This window comes from Eschrichtius robustus, chromosome 13 (genome assembly GCF_028021215.1).
Source record: "Eschrichtius robustus isolate mEscRob2 chromosome 13, mEscRob2.pri, whole genome shotgun sequence".
NCBI classification, from domain to species: domain Eukaryota; kingdom Metazoa; phylum Chordata; class Mammalia; order Artiodactyla; family Eschrichtiidae; genus Eschrichtius; species Eschrichtius robustus.
Genome location: NC_090836.1, coordinates 33,840,068 through 33,861,009, shown reverse-complemented (window position 1 = coordinate 33,861,009; position 20,942 = coordinate 33,840,068). Strand labels below are relative to the sequence as shown.

The 20,942-nt window shown below is 35.9% G+C and overlaps 1 protein-coding gene across 2 annotated transcripts in view; it reads right to left on the bottom strand.

The window, feature by feature from the left end:
* CNTN1 (contactin 1) overlaps positions 1-20,942 on the bottom strand; it is a 358,577-nt gene that overhangs the window by 122,444 nt on the left and 215,191 nt on the right. For both annotated transcript variants that reach the window (XM_068560378.1, XM_068560379.1), the window contains exons 7-13: positions 18,461-18,633; positions 16,551-16,646; positions 9,282-9,488; positions 5,902-6,001; positions 5,567-5,748; positions 2,525-2,649; positions 1,748-1,865 (exon numbers count right to left, since the gene is read on the bottom strand). In XM_068560378.1, the coding sequence (XP_068416479.1) occupies positions 1,748-1,865; positions 2,525-2,649; positions 5,567-5,748; positions 5,902-6,001; positions 9,282-9,488; positions 16,551-16,646; positions 18,461-18,633 (1,001 nt within the window). The remainder of the gene's footprint in view (positions 1-1,747; positions 1,866-2,524; positions 2,650-5,566; positions 5,749-5,901; positions 6,002-9,281; positions 9,489-16,550; positions 16,647-18,460; positions 18,634-20,942) is intronic.

Here is a 20,942-nt window from a genome sequence, read left to right as displayed (position 1 = left end):
ACCCAAAGAAACTAGATTAAATATATTAGCAAGGAATTTTGACTTTAGGGGGAAGAAATGGAATATGATACTCAGCATTATAAGAAGAGGCAGGAAAAGTTAAAATCAAGAAGGCCTCAACTCTTTTTAAAGATAGCTTTCTTTAATACTTTCTTGTAACTATCTCACTGTCTTTCATGTTCTTTTAGTGTCACTCAATTTGTAGTGATACCAATGTTCTAAAAAATTTCCCTTTGGTGTCTCAAGAATAAAAGAGGCTGCGCTGAGTCATTGTTTTATCTTTTCAGTAATCATTTCTAGCAGAGAAATCCTGCCCACCTGGATTCATTACTTACAATATGACTAAACTTGGTGACAGACACTTCAAATAGTATGAAAAGGACATGATAGTATGAAAAGGACATGATACTTTTAATTAAAGTAGTTGTAATGAAAATAAGAAGAAAGTAAAAAATCTCAGAGAGATTTATGGGATAAAAATGAGAAATTTAATAGATGTAAAGTGGGGAAAGTATGTAGTGGATTGTGTCATTCTTTAGAACAGTAAATATTTCAGGAAGAGACAATGTGAATGAGTGAGAAATAATGAATTCGGTTTCAGACATGCTGAGTTTGGGATATCTGTGAAGTTACCCAGATGACCATTTCTACCAAGAAGCTTTTATAGTGAGCTTGAAGCTGAGGATAAAATTCTGGGCTAGAGGTATAAATTAAGGGGTCCTTTATAGTTAATGGGCAAAGAAGAAGATATCATCCACGTTTCTTAAAAAATTTAATAATAATAATAATTGAGGAATAATATTATAAAATACGTGAAAGAATGAGTAAGAAAATGGAATGCAAGCAGAGGAATGGAACTCTGGAAGAGAGCAAGATTTCCAACTGAGCAGGGAAGGGGTAAAAAGGAAAATGAAGGCAATCAAGAAAAAATAATCTGGGAGGTACCAGAGCATGGTGTCACCAAGGACAAAAGAGAGGAGAATTCAAGAGGAAATCATGACCAGAAACTGAGGCAGCTTGAGAGATATGCACACACACTCACACACACACACACACACACACACACACACACACACACACAGACACGAAGAAGGGATGTCTGTTGAGGGCAGAGATAAAGGGATTATTTTGGGACAAGATACATCATCCTCTGGATAAAGAGTATTGAAAGGACAAGTGTAGTAAAGATTCAGATAGTTTTGAAGAGGGATGGGAAGTTGAAATATATTATTTCAATGGTTTTCAATTTTCATGGAGAAGTAAGAAAGTAATATGAAAGTAGGAGTGAGGGTGGGGTAAGGGGGTTGAGGAATGTCTTGAAGGTTTTCAATAGCAATTTTAACCCAGGGACCCAGGGAGTGATAAAGCTACCAAGTGCTAAACACTCATCTGAGGCTGGCTCACAGGCCTTGCGGAAGCATCAATCTTCGCTACGTGATGTCCTGGCAGCGTTCAGCTGCCCAAACATAGGAGAGAACAAGACATAAAAACTGGCACGTGTGAAGTTTGCTTTACCATTCAAAAAATCTTAAAATCCTTTATACTCCATGTTGCCTCCAATTTATTTACTGTTCTTTAATGAAAGGAAAATAATAATATCATTCTATTCCAAACCACATTTTAGAAATGTTTAACTTTTAATTCAAGAAAGTAATGTGAAATTAAATATAATCTGTATATAATGCAGGATCATTTTAACATGTTGCTTTCTTGCTGATTGTTAACAGAAACCAGAAATAATACTGACCCAAGATCTTCAACTCCGCGTTTGCATAAATGGCTCCATGTGTATTTTCAGCTATGCACTGATACATGCCAGCATTTTCAAAGGTCACATCATACAGTCTCAATTCCCCTCTATGATACTGGAAAGAACACAAAGTAAAACACATTTTCTTGATAGACTTTAATAGAAATGGTTTCATTTGGTTTTGGGCTTGGTTGTCTTTCCATTTAGGTACATTATTTTTGCCCCCACTGTTAACTAAGTCTAGTGGAGTGGGGTTTTCATGGTATGGGGAAGTAAAACCCACTTACCATGCCCAGTGGCTCTTGTTCTATTCATCCTACAGAGCAGAGAGTCCACCTTTTTCCCTCTTGGCCCAGCTGGGAGATTACAGTGGGAAGGTAGAGAAGGACCCCACTGCTGCTACTTGTCCCCAGGGCTAAAGGTAGGACCTTCATTCTTACCTCTGTTTCTGTGGGGTCAGGGAAACAGTGGCAAGAAAAAGAGGACAATATCAGGTAGTAGAGATGGATGCATAGGAAGAGGGTGAAAAGTGGAACAAAGGAAACAATAAGGAGAGAGAGAGAGAAGGTAGACATAAGATTACAGAAAATTGTTTAAGCTGAAAAAAGACACTTTATGTTCACTTTCTGTTTTTTTCTTTTAAAGGAGACTTTTATATTTCAGGGGCTAGATGCCCTTAATCTATTGACACTCCTGCTAACTTTATCCCAGGATCACCCAGAAATGTTACCTGAACATAGGCTCAAGAACTGCAAAGCACTTGAACATACATACCGAATATCCATTCTTCAGCCATCGGATGGTAGGGATGGGCTTCCCTGTGGCCACACAAGGCCAGTAGAGATCACTACCTATATCCACCTCTGTGTCATTGATGTGTTCTACCCACTCAGGAAATGCTAAAAAGTAAAGAACATTGTAAATTGTCAAATGCAAGTCAACATTCATCATCATCTCAAGAGGACAAATATTACACTTAGTTGATCTTCTTCTGGAAAATACATCAAATACTCTGTGTGTCTTAAAATCAATGATAGAGTCAGTGAAATTGAATTTCTACACGTCAGCAGGTAAACTTTATCCTACATTATTACAGCACTAGGTAACTGTAATTCAGTTCATAATTGTTTTTCTATTTGTGAACCATGTTTTGTTGGAAAGCTAATTCATGAATAGCACTAAAATAATTGATCTTTTTCTTATAATGTAAATCTTTCAAAATGACACATAAGGTTTTAAAGAATTATGTGTTAATTTATTATGTAAGAGGGGTAGAGTGTAGGGTACAAGTGGAGATGTTGACCTCAGAGAGCAGCTGAATCTAGAGCATAAAGAGATAAGGGTAGAGATGCAGGTGTCAGTAGATGTGGAGTGGGAGTTTGTGAAAGCTCCAATTTAATTACTACCATTTTCTCTGTGAAATAGGAAGCCAAGTTATTAGCTGAGAGGAAGATTGAAGGAGGAGGTACTGTGGGTTTGAAGGAAATCACGAAGGCATGAAATGGTCATCTAAGAGAGTGAGAGAGTAAGTGAATCTGGAGAAATGCAGTCTAGTTGCCAGGCAACATTAAGGATCCATTTAAAGTTAATGATGCGTAATTCAAAATGGGCTAATCAGCCTGGTAGTGCTGATCTCAAGTCATATTCAAGTTCCTTGGTTCTGGCACTAAGGCAGAGAGCTAGATTTTTCCAGGATTAGCCTTTGCCAAGGTAGTAAAGCAAAGTGGAGAGAGGAAAGTGAGCTGAGCAGGTGGGCAAGGGAACGATAATGAATGAACCCAGATTTAGGAAAGAGGTGGGCAGGGTTAGGGGACATCAGAGAAAGTTAAAACAGAGTAAGATTAACTGATTATAGTTGCTGGTAGATTCAAAGGATTGTAGGAACCTGGGTATTGGAGCTTGAAGGTGGTGATCAGAGTGAAATGCTTGAACTTGAGATCGGAAAGGGATTGTAACTTGGTAAAAATAAGGTCTGAAGCATGGCAGTGGGAGTGAGTTGCTGAGGAAGGTTGTAGGACAAGATCATTGGAGGAAAGGAGTTCAAAGGAACTGAGAGGGCACACTATTGGAAAAGTTATTATAGTCTACATGATTTTATGTCACCAAGAATGAAGTCAGGAGTAGAGCTGTAGTTGGTGACAGTTGTCAATAGTGAAAATCTTAGGGCAATGGGGGCTGAGGAGGGGCGACCTGACATAATATTGTAAACTGGATGATTAAAGGAAAAGAAAGATAGTCTAGCAATGGCAGTGAAGAGCAGGGAGGGCAGGTACTGGCAGTACTTCCAGTCACTCCTGGGGATGAGGGCTGTGAAAGAAAAATCAGCCACTGCTTGAGTGGTCTACAGGGGAAAGTGTCTTTAAGGGAGAGCCAAGTTTCAGTTAGAGCAAGAGAATAAAGGGAATGTTCAAAGAAGAAGTTAAGAATATAGGGGAATCTGATAATGGACTATGTGCTCTAGAAGCATAGTATAAAGACTTCAGAAGTTGGGAATGAAGGAGAAATAGAGACTAAGTAGGACATGTGCAGAGCTCTGTGGGTATTAAAGTGTAGGCCATAAGGAGGCCCTGGGGTCCAAGGGCTTCTTAAGGCAAATGAAATGCACAAGGTGAAGGTAAAATGATCCTAATCTTAGTGGACTTTATGAGATGGTGGTTGTGAGGCTGCATATCTTGGGTCATCGGAGACACTTACTTTATTCTGATATAGACAGAGGCTTGGGGTCTGAGGGATGGGGGTAGGGGTTGGTCTTGACCCTGTCACAGTACCCTTTCAGCCTTCTGGTATTCCAGTTCAGCTGAGGCATCATCTCCAGTTTTTCCTATCATCCATCTTTTTGATGAGGCTAAGGTACCCCTTTGCCATATGTTTTATCAATATCATATGTAATTTTCCATATCGCACTCTCACTATTTTCTTTATAATTATATATATTGGGGGTATATATTTATTTGACTGTATATGCTTGTATAAATTTGGGGGTTTTGTATGATATGACTAGAGCATGAATTCCTCAAGGACAGAATATTTCCTTTAATTTTCCTTGCTCCTATCATAGTGTTTGCCTCTGAGGACACACTCAGTATACACTTGTTGAAGCCTTAGATGTTTATTTAGATGTGACCTGCAAATTTCACATTGTGGAACATTGTAGGGATGATTTCAGTCTGAAAAGTTTCAAGCGTTGACTGAGAAACAACATTCTCTCCTCCCAAACATAAGCTTATTTTAATGTGTGAGAATCAAACACTTGTGCCAAGAAAATTGTATTAAAGAAAAATTTTCCTTAGACCAGTCGTTCTCTAGGTGTGGCTCCTGAACCAGTAACATCAACATCTCCCAAGAATTTGTTAGAAATACAAATTCTTGGGTCCCAAATAGACCTTCTAATTCAGAAACTCTGAGGGTGGGAACCAGCAATTTGTGTTTTTAATAAGCCCCCCAAATGATTTTAAAACATGCTAAAGTTTGTGAACCACTGGGTTAAACTAAGTCATAATGCATAGGTTCTTGTACAAATAAAAAAGAGAGCTTGAAGAATGTCTACAAACTATATGAATTACATCTTCTGAAAATTATCAATAACACTACTATTGATCCATTGGTGTTCCTATGATACCAGTGGCATAAATTCTTAACTTATATACTCATATTTGTGACTTAATTAGACATAAAGATGAATATTTTATCCTTTTGCATAATGTAATGCACATCACTATTTTTAAACTAATCATTTTATGCTAGTTTTTCAAGTATGAAAGTGGCTTTCAATAAGATATTGATTAAATGTATGGAAAATTAAAACAATATCTCTACCTTGAACATAAATTCTTGCCTGGTGTTTATCCTTTCCTCTAATGTTCTCAGCCTCACATTCATATGTGCCTTCATCTTCTAGCTGAATATTGAAGATCTTCAGGACAGCTCCAGAGGTGCTGATCTCAGCCGTGCTTGGCATTGGTTCTAGGACCTTCCGCCAACGGATATCAGGAACAGGACTTAAATAGGAGAAAGTAAGAGCTAATGGTCCACAATGCTTAAAAGACAATTTACTCTATGTTTATAGCTAAACATTTACAACATTTATTTCCTAACAATACAAAATTTAATGTATTTCTATACATGTTAATAAAAACTGTGAGTATACTTACTTGCCAAGTGCAAAACACTCTAAAGTCACATTTTGGCCCATCAATGCATATATGTCCTTGAACTGAACTACAATATCAGCAGGATATGGTTTTGTTGTTCCTAATTTAAGAAAAACAAAAATATCAACTAATTAGTAAGCAGAGTAGTGTTTGTTTAACATTGTGGTTTTTATAGGATTAGAATTGCTTCAGTATGGAAGACTTTTCTCTGTACAAGTACTGGAAAATATCTGATCATGTCACAATGTATAGATTTGTTTACTTATGCATAGTATGCATACAGTATGAATTTTATTAAGCATTTTCAATCATATTGGCTCATTCTGACAATGGTGTAACCAATTTGACTCAAATCACTAAAAAAATCAACAATTCTTTAGGAAGCATCAAATAGGTATAAAACAAGCATAAAATGGGTATAAAACGAGCATCCCAGGCGATTCTGATGAATTGGGTTTTTGATCTGTACCTTGAGAAAACATTGATCCAAGGGGCATTCCTTTTGATTCTGCCTCTAAAATACAACTTGGATCTGCCAGTTACTCTATGGGAATCAGGAAAAAAGAGAAAAAAGAAAGGAAATGAGGGATAAGGGAAGAAAGAAGAGAGAAAAGTGCAAAAGAAAGAGGCAAGGCAAGAAAGAGGAAGAAAAGAATAAAGGAGTGTCCATGGAGATGAAGGCAAAGAGAAAACAATTTTAAAAGAGGAAAGGAGAGAAGTAAAGAAGAAAATTGTTTATTTAAACATCACCGTGTTCATCAATAGCAATATTTATTTAGCATATCAGTATTGAAAGATGTAATTCCCTCTATCTTACAGGGGAAGAAATAAGCTCAGAAAGGCTAAATACACTGTTTAGGATCACAACATGAGTGTGTATTTTACACTGTATAACACTAGAAAGACAAATAGATACACAAAGACCTGAAATACCAGCCAAAACAAAAGTAAATGCTCTGAAAGAGTGGCAGCCAAGGAGGATTGTTGGAAGTATATAGGGGCCAAGGGAATTTCAAGCAAAGAGGGCATTTGAACCAGACCAGTTCAAGTTGAGGAAATACCATATTATGACACAACTTCAGGAGTGTGCAGGGAATTATAAAAGGTCTAAGAATCAAAATGATACTGAAGCATATGTAGTTGAAGGTGAGCTTGAACCTACAACATAGAAGACTTGAAACAGTGATATGAAAGATTTTGAAGCTAATTTCCTCAATGGGTAACTACTAATAGGTTATGATAAAAGAAGTAATATGAATCTTAATTTTGGTTTAAGTAGAAGACCTTGTTGTCAGTTTTAAAGGAAGGAATATGGAGAAGAAAAATAGCAGAGAGTCAAAGATCTAAGGGAGTGTGTTTCATAAATTCAGAAAAATAGATGAGGGACTAAACGAGGGCACAGTTGCAGTGGGAACAGAAAGGAAAGGGCAGATCCAAGTTGTATTTTACAGGCAGAATCAAAAGGACTGCCCCTTGGATCAACATTTTCTCAAGGTACAGATCAAAAATCCAATTAATCAGAATCACCTGGGATGCTCAATGAACCTGCAGATCACATCCTAGGGGTCTAGGATGGGTCACATCCTCGGTCTGCTGAATCACTATCTTTGGGTTCCACATTTTCCTCAAACTTCCCAAGTGCTTATGTCCTAAATTGGAACCACTGTGTTCACTGTCCCGAGGATGGCAGTGGAGAGGAGTTGATGATTAAAAATGCTCTCCCGAGTTATTGCTAAATGAGAAATATGACAGTATTGCTAAATGAGATGAAGAACACCAGAAGAGGAGGTTTAGAGAGGAGATAAAAGATGTACTTGGAATATTTCAACCTTAACATCCTTGGGAACTTTCTGTGTGTCAAGCCCAGGATGTAGGTAGAATTCAGGATTAAATACAGGGAAAAGTTTTGGAGATACAAATTTGGAGTCATCACATAGGGCTACTAGCAAAAAAGGTGTAAATGAGTGAGAATATCTGGGAAAAGATTAGAAAGAATTATTAGAAGGAGGAAAATCTGATGAAGGATACTGCAGATAATTTGTCAGCTAGGCAGGTGGGAGATGAACGGAGGCAGAAGTAGTCAGAAAAAATAGGAAAAGAAGGGAGAGTTCAAGAGAGGCAGAGAGATCAACAAGTGTCAAAATTCATACAGTATCACGCCTGAAAATGTCCTTTGGATTTAGCAAATAAGAAGTGGTTTCGCTTATTCATTGAATACAAAATAATACGCAGAGGGAAAGGAATGGAGGAGAGTTTGAAGATTCAGAAAAGAAAGGAAAGAGTGATGTAGTGATGTCCTTAAATGAATCAAATGGACTGAACCCGGGCAACTGGAGGAAGCAGCCTGAGCAGCAGGAGAAACACTTCTTCCACCGAGAAAGAAAGAAGCACTGAATTTCGAGGGAAGCATAGGGAAGAAAATTAGGGAAATTTTTACATGATGGCTCCTTTTCACTCTGTGAAGTAGTGGTGAGAGTATCTCCTAAGATTTGGGAGGGGAAAAAAAGCCAGAAAATCAGAAGATATTTATTGAATTCTAACCATGTGACTGCTATCTTGAGAAGAATAATAAAAATAGAATCTTTGTGGTATGATGGACTTTTCTCCATTGCTATACACAACTTAGGGGTAGAGGTAGGAACCAAACCTAAGTCTGCCAACAACAGTACCAGTATTTCCTCAGAAGCTTGAACTCAGTGATATGAGTGTAGCAGCAGGACTGAGATAAAAATAATGTGAAGTTAGAAAACATATTGTGATCTGATTTTCTCAGGAAGTGGTACATTAAAAAACGGAATGTAGTTCATTCAATTGAAGCCTGAGAAAAGGCCAGTCAAGAATGTTAGTGGTCATCAAATATGGCTCCACGGTAGTCATACCCTACACTACTTACAGTAGAAAGGTAATTTATATACTTATTTGCTTCATGTAAATAGTTCCTTAAAAATATCAAAATAATCCAATTGCCTTCTTCCCCCTGCCCCCCAATTCTGTAATCACTATAGTTTGTTTTGATCTAATCATTCATTCTCTTTCATGAATTTACTAAGAAGTAGGATTGGACATGAAACAAAAAGCAGTTGCTGGTGATTCCCATTGTAAATGATATACTGGTATTTTGCTAATGAATTGATTGGTTCTCTATGCATTCCCTGAGCTAGAGGCAACCAGTCCAAACTCAACCACCTTAGGACACTTTTATGATGTAAATCTTCTCTATGGGAAAAACTAAGGAAGGGCAAGGCTTACAAAGTACATATCCTCTGTTTGCGCCTACGGAGCAGTCAGCTGTTCTCCCCACTGGATATTTCTTTTCATTATTGTAAGTATGCCATAAGCAGACAACCTTGCAAAAACAGAGGAACAAATATGATACTTACGTTCAGGTAGTGGAATGAGAGGGATAAATTTGCTGAACACACTCTTTGTAATAGAGGGACTGGATACAAAGCAGGAATAATTCCCTTTGTCTGATGCCTCAACATTAGCAATGTAGAGATTGCCATTTGTCTGAGACACAAATCTTCGTTTATCCATTGTGATAAATACAGGAAATTCATTTAGAAGCCAGCGGTAGCTAAGATCATCTAGAAGAAAATATTGTTGACTAAGTGTTAAGCTCTTCTCCAAAAGCAAAGATTTTGTTTTCTAGTAATAAGCACATAATCTAATCTAGGCTTTTGTAGAGCCAAGAAGTTGGAAATAGGCCAAGATAAACTGCAAATTTTCTAAAAGCTACTGTAGTTTGAGTGAGTATAAAGTGATTCTAAGCAATTATATCTATCTCTCTCTCAATTATTTATGGATTACTAATATTTTTTTTTTTATTTCATTGATGGGCAAAATGAAACTCAGAGAGGTTAAATGACTTGTTTAGAATTTCATGGCTAAGAAGAATTAGGATTCTGAATCCAGGTCTAATAATTCTAAATTCTATCTTCCCTACTGCATTTAAAAGATAAAAATCAAGATTACTAACCATATTGTGGCTCTATATCGTTTTATTTTTATACTCCTATTTTAAATGATTGATTTAGGAATGAGTTTACATAGCCTATTCTGGCCACATTAAAAAGTGAAAACTACAGAAACAGAGGAAGGCATCTTACTGGTTTTCTTAAATATTAGGAAGCAGATCATATGGTAACTTTTAACTGTAGGGAATTCCTTTGGCTATACATACTGGCTGGCTAGGCCAAAAGTTGAATTTCCTCATTAAATTGCTGCTTTTCATGCAGTTTTCTATTCCTATCTCCCCTTCCAGCTTTGAGGAATGACCCCCCCAGTAGTCATGTGCAGCAGTAATGTGCAAGAGGGAACTCTGTGCAATGCATATTTCTCAGTCACAAAATGCTGATTCCCTTTAAAACATCATAACCATGTGAAGACAACTGCCACCGGGAATATCACCTCAGAAAAAGAGGGGATCTCTTAGTTCAAGTTAGAAAGGATTTTAGATGTAAGATGGTGGAAAGTCACGATCTTTTAAAAATGAAATAATCATGACATAATACCCTTTTGCTTTAGGGAACTCAAGGTGATTGGTGAAGCTGCTAAAGGGAATGTGAAATTGAGCTGAATATGAAAAACTATAAGAATTGCACACTATATACATCCAGCATGCTTGAGAATAATAATCCAGGGGATTCCATTTAGATTAGCTATGTAATTTTGTCCAGCAATATACAATATCATAAAAGCAAATGAAGATGATTATTCTGTTTTTTCATCTTAACTTTTTAATTATAGAAGTTTATTTTTATTAAAAAAATAGGAAATACAGATAAAGTTAAAAAAAGAAAGAAAATTAAACCACCATAATTCTCCAACTCAGAGTTATCATTGTTAGCATACATCTTTCTAGGCATTTATATCTGTGAATGATTCTGTTATCTTAATTGTTATTCTTATGCTGATTTAAGGTCAGGTAAAAACCACAGGAGAAACAAAATAAGAAGAAAATTGGGGGGCTGCTTAAATTGCTGAAATCAGGTTCTTGGAATTGGACAACAAATAATTCCATGTAATCCTTGATCCAAAATAATATTTATATGTTAAAACTGTAAACCTGTCTAATTTTGAAATAATTTTTTGTATTCTCACCTAAAAAGAAAATTAATACTTTTGTAATGATTTCTGCACAAAATTAAATTCCAAAAAAGTCAGAAAGAGTCAGGAAAGTATAGATTTCCTTACAGAAGAAGGATTTTCTTAGTTATACAATGATTTCAAGATACCACACACAAAATGCATTCAGAATAGTCTGGGTACTCCATAGTTATGTGAATATGGAGAAGTGTATTTTAATTCTAGACTAAATATGACTTTGGTCAGTCTATTTTAATTACTATATTACTCAGTTTCTATAAATTTTAAGAAAGTTTTCTGTTTACCACTCATTAGAAAAGAGGAATGGGGTAATGTTTTGCCATCTGAATCTTCAAGGGAAAAAAGCTAGGTCAGAGAAGTTATTGCCATGATGTTGATAGAAACATAAGTCTTGGACTACAGAACAAATGGTCTGGCTGATTTAATGCCCAATGTGGATTCTCCAGTTTACTGAGTTATCTTCTATGTGTCACTAAACAAGACAGATTTGGTCTTTGTCCTTATGGGACTTGTAATATTAATAATTAATCTAAATTTATTTAACGAATTTTTGCCTACCGATAAGCCATCTACTTGGATGAAAGAATAATTGCAATATGTTGTAAGCTATCATTTCTCATTAAAACAAAGGTAGGGGGGCTTCCCTGGTGGCGCAGTGGTTGAGAATCTGCCTGCCAATGCAGGGGACACGGGTTCGAGCCCTGGTCTGGGAAGATCCCACATGCCACGGAGCAACTGGGCCCGTGAGCCACAATTACTGAGCCTGCGCGTCTGGAGCCTGTGCTCCACAACAAGAGAGGCCGCGATGGTGTGAGGCCCGCGCACCGCGATGAAGAGTGGCCCCCGCTCGCCGCAACTAGAGAAAGCCCTCGCACAGAAACGAAGACTCAACACAGTCATAAATAAATAAATAAAAAGAACGTGAATTTCTTTAAAAAAAAAAAAAAATCTTTAAAAAAAAAAAAAACAAAGGTAGGAATTGCTATTGCCATTTTTGAACAGGGACACAGAGCTTTAGCTAGTTGACTTGCCCAGGGATATAGAGCAGTAGGGAGGCAGAACAGATCTTCTAACTTCCCTTTCCACCCCAGAACTACCAAAACGGTTCCACGACTGGTGTGGTAGTGGCCCTGCTGCTCGGACTTAAGAATGAGACTGAATTTAGGCAATCAAGAGCCAAACCCTGACCCAGTTCTCACAGGGACTCAATGGATTATCTGTCTTCCCCTGCCCCATGCAGATGGTAAAATTAACCATCTCTGAAAAAGCCAACACCTGCTTTCTTCATAGCCCTGCTGTTTGGCTTAAAAAATAAATTATTATAAAATTACTTTTTTAGAAAAAGTAGTAAGTACCAGCACCTGTTTCAAAAACATTACTTTTATTGATAGATGTCTGGGATGTTTTTTCCTTTGCCTCAAGAGAGTCTGGACCATATTACAGGGGGGTTTGTTTTGGCCAATTATAGTGCATCTGACTAGTTTCATTGTATTACTTTGAAATACATCACTTATCTAACCTTGATAAATACTATATATTTCTCCTTGAAATAGATTTAAAGTACTTAAGTGTTCCCTGGATGAATAATTCACAAACTTTTTAGAAGATGTTTGTACTTTTTTTGTTAATTAACCTCAATAGAACAGAATTTACCTATACCAATAAAATCACTATAGCTTCTAATTTTTCTCTGATACTCACAGTAAACTATACATTAAACTCTTTTAGAAAGAAATTTATACCAAGTTATACCATGCGCTCATATATTCCCTACCATGCTCTGGCATTCGTGTCTATTTTTGTGCTTACCTTTTTAGTCTATTGAGATTCATTCAGTATCATAGTCAACATTTCATGAGTTATTTTTCTTAGGAGTATTCCCACTTTCTTATTCATTTAAAAATTCACACCATGTCTATTACTAGGTATTCCATATTTTGTCAATAGTATCCACCCTTTGAAGATGGATTTCATCTTTATTCTCTCACTTAATATACACATATATGATTTCTATTTTGTGAGATGTATAACTCAATTTCTGATGGTTCTGAAAATTGGCCAGAAACAAAGCATCATGTTTTCATTTTCTGAGGGTCTAAGGGTTTAGGAAGTCTTACACATTCATGAATTATTGATTGCTATTTAATAAAACAAAATCTTAACAGGAAAATTTATCTTTTCATGAAATTGTAATCACTACATATCCACCAATTTAATGAACACATTTATTTACTCTTTCACTCTCTCATTCCTCAAATATTTTTTGGACACTTATTCTGTGCTAGGCATTAGGCAATCCATTGTATATCAAATGTTGTTATAAAATTGAATCAACATCTGTACTGATATAGTTATGTATAAGTATTCTTGATAAATAAGTAAACTGGTTCAAATCAGAGTTCTCCTCTTTGCAAGAAACTGTAGAACACCGAAATCCATAGAAAAATGTAATGGATTGTAAACAATGAGACTTCTCTCCTAGATCTTTTTCCTGTGCATAAATGAGAAAGACAACATTGCTATTAATAGTGAATAAAAACTTCTTCGTAGAGTAAGAAGTACTTTATTTGCTTTAATAATAAGATTCAAAATACTAAATGTACTAAATGTATTTTATTTACTTTAATAATAATCCATTTTAATTATATATCCATTTTATCATTTTAAAATATATTATTAAATTTGAATCTCATAACAAGGTCTATGAAGTAGGTGGCACAGGAATTATTATTCCCAAATTTTAAACAAGGAAATTGAGATGTAGATATGTTTAAGTTGACTTGACTTAGTAAGGACTAAATCCTAGGTTATCAGATCACCAAGTAGAGCAACAGGGTTTGACAAATATAAATAGTTGCATATATAACATTCTTTGAGGCTCAGAATCCAAAGGCAGGTTCCTTTACACCTTCAATGCCATTAAGTTTTAAACTGCAAACACAAAACCTTAACTTAACTGCATATAGGAGGAAGATAGATTTATGGCATGGAGATGGTAAAATAGTACACATACATACACACATTATGGTTTTGAAGCATATGTCCATTCTTATGTTTGAAGATGGCATGTTTAATGTTCAAAGGGGTCATAATCCGATAAGAACACAATTGGACAAAAGGAGATGAAGAGCTACTCAGATTCTATTCTATGATTAATGATGTTTCTCCGACTTATTTAAAAAACCTACTTAGTTCCCTGTCCTGCCCCTGCCCATATAAACATATGTATCTTTATCAGGATGAAGAGGTAATTCAGTCATTTGGCTTAATGATTTGAAGCTTCTATCAACCTTGTTTTGGTCCGTGAAATTCTTCATTCGGCACAGTAGTAAAGATGTCACAGAGACTTGAGAACAAGACTTATCTCAGAAAAATCTCAAAGCCTGTTCCCTGGACATTTTCCCCCTTTCTATCTATACTAATCCCCTAAGTTATCATATGCATTCCTATGGCTTTTAAAACTATATAATGATGTATCACAAACTGATATTCCTAGCTCAGATGTTGCCCCTGGGTTCCACATTCACAGAACTGCCAATTTGCCAGCTCCTTTTGAAAGTTTAAATCAGGCACCTCACTCTTCTGTCCATAGCTATTCCTCCAGGCAATCGCAGCTCCATCCTCTCAAGAGCTCATGACAAAAACTCTGATGTCATCCTTGACTACTGTTTTTCTCTTATATCTCATAGAAAGTCTACCAGCCAGTCCTCTTGGCTTTTCCTTCAAAATATATCCTGAATTTAACCATTTCTTCCCACCTCCAGTGCCACTGCTCTGGTCCACCATTCATTGCCTAGATGATTGCAATACCTTTTAACTGATCTCCTGGTTTCACCTTTACCCTCCCCTTAGTCTTTTCCTACAACAGTAGCCAGATTTAACTTTCTATAACTTAAGTGATGTCATATGACTCTTCTGCTTAAAGCCTTTCAATGTAAATCTCACTCAAAGTAAAAGCCAATGTAATTGCTATGGATTATAAGGTTCCACCCAATATATCTCTTGTATCCCTTTGAGTTCATTTCTTGCTACCCTGTATCTCATTCACCATTTCAGCAACCTGGCTCACTTTATCTTCCTCCATACTCCCCTTTCAGACCTTTGTTCTTGCTGTGGCATATATCTGGCATGTCCTTCCTTCAAATATCTGCATTTTAGCTTCTTCATTTCCTTCAGGCTTTATTCCAAAGTTACCATCTCAGTGATGCCCTTTATAAAAGTTTAGCCATCCCTTCAACACTTCCTCTCCACATTTCCCTGGATTATTTTTTCTCCCTTTCACTTATCTATTAATATCTAACATCCTATGGCTGTTAACTATTTATCTTGTCTATTGTCTCTCTCCCTGTAGAAGGTCTCTGAGGGAGAGTGGCTTTTTCTATTTTGCTCACCGAGGTATTTCTGTGGTGTAAACAGTGCCTGATACATAGCAAGTGCTCACAAGAGATTTGTTGAGTGAATGAGTGATTGAATGAAGCCCATCCAGTGTTGAATATGGTCAAATGTAGACACTGGTGACTTATGATCATTCGGTTTGTGGGAAACACTATGAACATGATAGGATTTTTTTTCATAGTTTTGTCAGTTCTTCAAAAAAAAGACTACTCCCTCTTTGAAATATTTCTACAACATTTTGGATTCATAAATTCCTCCTATGTTTATCAATTATCTTTTTCCCGTAGTTATTAGAAAGAAAATGATCAATAAGCAATCTGAATTTATATATACATAATTGGAATAGTATATATATATATGTATATATATGCCATATTAATATATTCCATACAAAATGATTTATACTAGCCTGTTATGAATCATACTCTATGGAGATATTTAAAGACAATTTTATGACATCATATTAAAACTATAAGAACCCAAAACATTTTTTTCTGTGAGAAAAGTGGTATTAATATATTGTTTGAAGAGGATATTTGATAAATAAAACAAGTGAAATGTAGACAGTGTTCATCTTTTAATTAACACTTTGGTGGCTTTTCTTTTAGCCATATCAAATTACTGAAAACATGTATTCAAAAGTTGAATCTTGTAATAGATGACACTTGATTTAGCCCCTTTCTTGTGGATTGGTACTCCTACAGAGATTAATAATTTATTATGTCTTTATTCCTTTCTAGTGTTTAATTACAGTTCACAGTATACTGTAGATGCTAAATTGTTAATAAAATGATTGATTATATATTTTTCCTTGGTACTATTCTATTTCAGGTGTCATTTGTAGAAAATCTACCGTGTTTTCTCCTGTGTAACAGGAATTTTAATAGGGACATAATCCAACATATATATTGTTTGTAAACTGAAATGACCATAGATTTTTGGAGTTAAGGCCCAGTTATTAAGGACTTAAAAAAGCAAGCATCTATAAGCACTAGTAAGTCATGCATTATAAGGTTATGCAAATATTGAGTCTTATTTAATTATAAATGTTCCATTATTATTAAGAAAATTAAAAAAAAAAAGAAAATAGAAACTTCCCCATTTCATTTCCTAGGTGCTTATAATCACAGAAGAGATAAGTTTACCTGGGAAATGGTATGGAGGGTCACAGAGCAACACCATTCCTTTCCCTTCTTTCACTCTGACCTCGGGACGTTCCTCAGGTGGGAAAGGATCAAGATCTAATCATGAAAACAAAAAGGAAAACATTCACTCTCTGGGCAATAGAAAGATTGATACTCATTAAAGTTTATTTTTCAGCTACTAACTCACTTTTAGATACAATAGTTCTCTGTTGGTTTGGTGAAACCTATCAAAGTCAATTAATTCCCTTGTACACACACTGGGATGTGCACACACTACAGAAGAGTATGGACATTGGTAGCACCTGATAACTATTTGGACAACCCCGAAGACTGAGCATTTCCTAAACTTTGTTTCAGATTTAGGAAGAATCTCCATAAGAGTATCTGGAAATAGTGTGTTCAGACAAACCCAGGGCTCTACCAGAGAAAGTCTGAGGGAGGACTCCAATGGAGAGAAGGAATAAAGATGAAGGGCAGGATCCTAGTTGAGGAATGTTAAGGTCAACAATCTATTGCTCTTTTTCAAATTCTGGGTTTTCCTGTTTTTATTTCCTCTACTCTCTCCTGTGTATTTGGAACTCACATTTTGCTTTGTTTTTTGATAGCCTACTATTTGATTCTTCATTTGTTTTACTGGTTCTCATTCTGTTTCAGTCTTGCCTCATCTTCTATTCCTTACATGTGATCAGTACTCAATTATAAATTATAAAATCTAATTTTTACTTCTCTCAGTATACTTATGTCCCTGAAAATTTATCATTCCAATAACTACCTTTTTGCAAAGAATGCTTCAAATCTACTTTTCTTGCCCTGATGCCTCACTGGAATGCCATCCCTGTCCTCAAAACTTAGCTGACATCTATCTCACTGTAGATAACTTAATGTCACCTCTGCATGTGAAGCGACAATTTAAATGCTTCCTCCCATCCTTGAAATTGGTTTTACTTGTGCCCATCCCATTTTAAAGAGAGCAGAATGTTTCTGCCTTTTGACTAGACTTTCCTTAAGAAAATATTGAAGGTCTTTTTCTTTCAATGCAATGCAATCTGTTGTGTATTTCTTCAAGGACTGAGTTTATTATTTACATTCCCACTGTCACCACACCAATTTAATCTGACTGCACTTCCTAACACTGTCTCACTCCCTCCTGGTAATCACTACCACTTGAGTCCTTTTAAAATGTCACTTTCATCCTATAATTCATCTTGCAGAATATTTAAATGCTGACATAAAATCACGCATGGAGAACACCCAGTCCAGCTCCTCTCCCAACACACATTCTTCTTTCAGAATAACCTCTAACTTTTAGTTTAGCACAACGTTTCTCAAAATATTTTTCATTATCATTGTCTCCAAAATGAGAAATTTTATTTAATTTAAACTTAAAATTAATTATTTAATTAATCAATTAAAATTTTTATTTAGTTTATTCCTAACAAGAAAAATTAAATACTAAGGAATAAGATTATGTTGGGTGGGGCTGAGCTTTGGAGAGCCATAGACCATTATGTTGTAATATCTAAGATGGTTCCCCCCACTGCAAAATCCAATTTTCACTACCTTGGGGGTGATATCACCCCCACTGAGAATGCATAACTTAGCATTTCCATTGATAGTAATCTTTAGAAACTCATTCAAGATCATTTTGAACATGGCCTTAGTTTATTTTCCAGTGTTATCTTTCACTACTTCAAGTACATTCATAATGCCCCTCGTGACATTTTGCTCTCCTGAAATTTTTTCTTCTCCACACAATTAAGGCCCACTAATCTGGTAAGACCCACCTCATCTACGGAGTCCTTCACTTTCTTTTTTTTTCTTGATTTCTCCTTTTGTTAAACTCTTATGATAACATCTAAGTTTTACTTCGCCTAAATGCATTTGCCCTCTTTAAAGTTACAATTACTTACATCCAAAGCTCAAGGTTGCTTCAGTGCTTCTGACCATTCCATAGTTATTTGATGCTAAACAGTAATATACTCCAGCATCTTTCTGTTTGTCAGGATTGTTGATCACAAGATTTCCTCCTACCATACTGTACCGATCACTTGTCAGATCAATATCCCCATTATTCATTCTCCATCTATGACAAAAAGAAATAAATGTTATATCAAAGGCCAAGAAGAGTGCAAACAGTGTACCGGGCTAACATTGTTCTAAAATAATACGAGTATAGCTCCATGTGAAGTCAGATGATTAAGTAGTTGACTCAGAGTAGTATTTCTTCACATCCTATAATTCTGTGCCTCTGGGCTCATGATTTATAATTCATCTCAGGCACAGAAAGGTAAATGTTCAAGTGTATGAATAATTTCCTTTTTTTTCATGAGGCATCCCAAGGGACAAATATTTCATTGAATTTTGCTACATAAACTGGTTTCTTAGCAGATATACATGGATTATAAATGACAACCATTTATGCACTAGTTTAGATTCATGCATATAGATACATTGTATAACATATTAAAAACATTCTTATAGCAGAAATAAAAATATAAAAAATCAATATCTGATTCTAAATATGAGTCATTTTTGAAAAAAACATACTAATTGGAATCAGGATTCTTCTCAGTAAATGTCATATTCTGACCACTAGAGGTCAATCACACTATTTGAACATGATTAAAGTCAACTGGGTCTTCGTTTCCAAGCCACAAATACACTATTGCAGGTATATTTATATGGAGATGATGTTATGAATAAACCAACTAGAAACAGGAGTCTAACTTTCTTGGTGAGATGATGAGAAGATTGCATATATAAAATAGTTGTCAATTAAGTTGACCACCTGCATAATTTTATAATCATGTTCTATCAGGGTTAAGGTTCCATGTCTTCTGCAATGTTATAAGACAAGAGCCATGGTCAACCAGTGGGCTGTGGTCCCATCATTCATTGCCTGGCTGCACAATTCTGATTAGGGTCAGAATCTTGCCAAAAAGGTCTATTGATTTTAGAATATTTTTTAATAAATCAAATTACTGGAACATTTTTAGTTTTAATTTTTACTGTGTAGGAAGTAATTCAAAAGTGAACAACAGAAAACCGTGCTTTGCTTCTGAAAACCTACCAAATACCAACCCAATGAGTAAATCATCCCCCTCATCCCGGCTGATGGCAATATTGTCCCTGACTGAACCATCCAATGTCAAGTCACTTAGTACTTGCCAAGGCAATGGGTTTCCTTGTTAGGCAGTTCCAATTGTTAGGCTTTATGCCCCCTCATTATATTTACTTTAAATTTTTATTTCTTGCTTTAACTTCTTCCAAGTGGGTCTGATTCTGCCCTTGATGTCATATAATGATTAAATTTTGCTGTGTTTGGGTAAGTTCACCGGTCTATTTTATTTTTAGGAAGATTCACCTTTGTTGTAATTCCTTTTACACAGCTTTAAACACAATTTTTATTGGAGTTCTTGTTATTGTGGGAGACAAGGCAAGATAATGAAAGCCTCAAGGCTGATGAGTGAAAGGTAAAGTTCCCTGTTGTAACTTTCATGATGTTGCCACGAATAACAAATTATCACAGAACATGCCATAAATATAAAAGCACTATGTGAATGACAAATTGCATGATTACCAAGGTAAGTATGGCTTGCCCTGAATATTAAGTAAATGTTCATAACTGCAAGTGTTCTTCTGTCAGACAAGCTGCATCATGAGCTGAATATTTTTTATTTTGCTGTCAGATGCAGATCACCTTCCTAACAATTAAATGTCTACTTCTCCCCTTCAGCTCTCTAAATTAACGTGTAGATAATCAGGTCGTACTTGCCCTGGGGACTTAAGTGCCGATGCAACCTTTGGGAGGGAGTTGGTGATGTATTTGCCAAGCAAAGTTTTGCTTTTCATTGTTCTTTTTTATATTTTAATGAGAAGACTAAGTGGGACTAGCAGGAGGGAGCTAGAGAGAGGTGCTAATCAATATGTACAAAATTTTATTGATGTAAAACTTTGCTTCTTACTGCCTCTGCTGGATGGTGGTAGTGGTGGCAGCAAAGAGAAGTACATGTTCGTAGAACACTATCTGAGAACAACCTCTGCTGTTCTTTTCTCTCCCATTGGAGCCTGGAGGCTGATTTGCTTAGGTTCCATGTATGAATGTCAAGGACAGACTGTCACAGAATAATTATCACAGAATAACCATCACTGAAATAGCTTTTGAAATGCTATTGACCCATCTAGATAGATAAATACTGAAAAAAATTATATGTTTCTTTGAAAGTCATAAAACTTGTATTTCAGTCCTAGATCTGTGATTTACTAGCTCTGGAGCAGAGCAAGTCAACTTACTTATTCAGGACTCAGCTTCCTCTCCTATAAAATTTTGTACTTGGACTAAATCTTCTCTAGATCCCCCATTAGTTATACTATGCCATGTCCATGGTTATG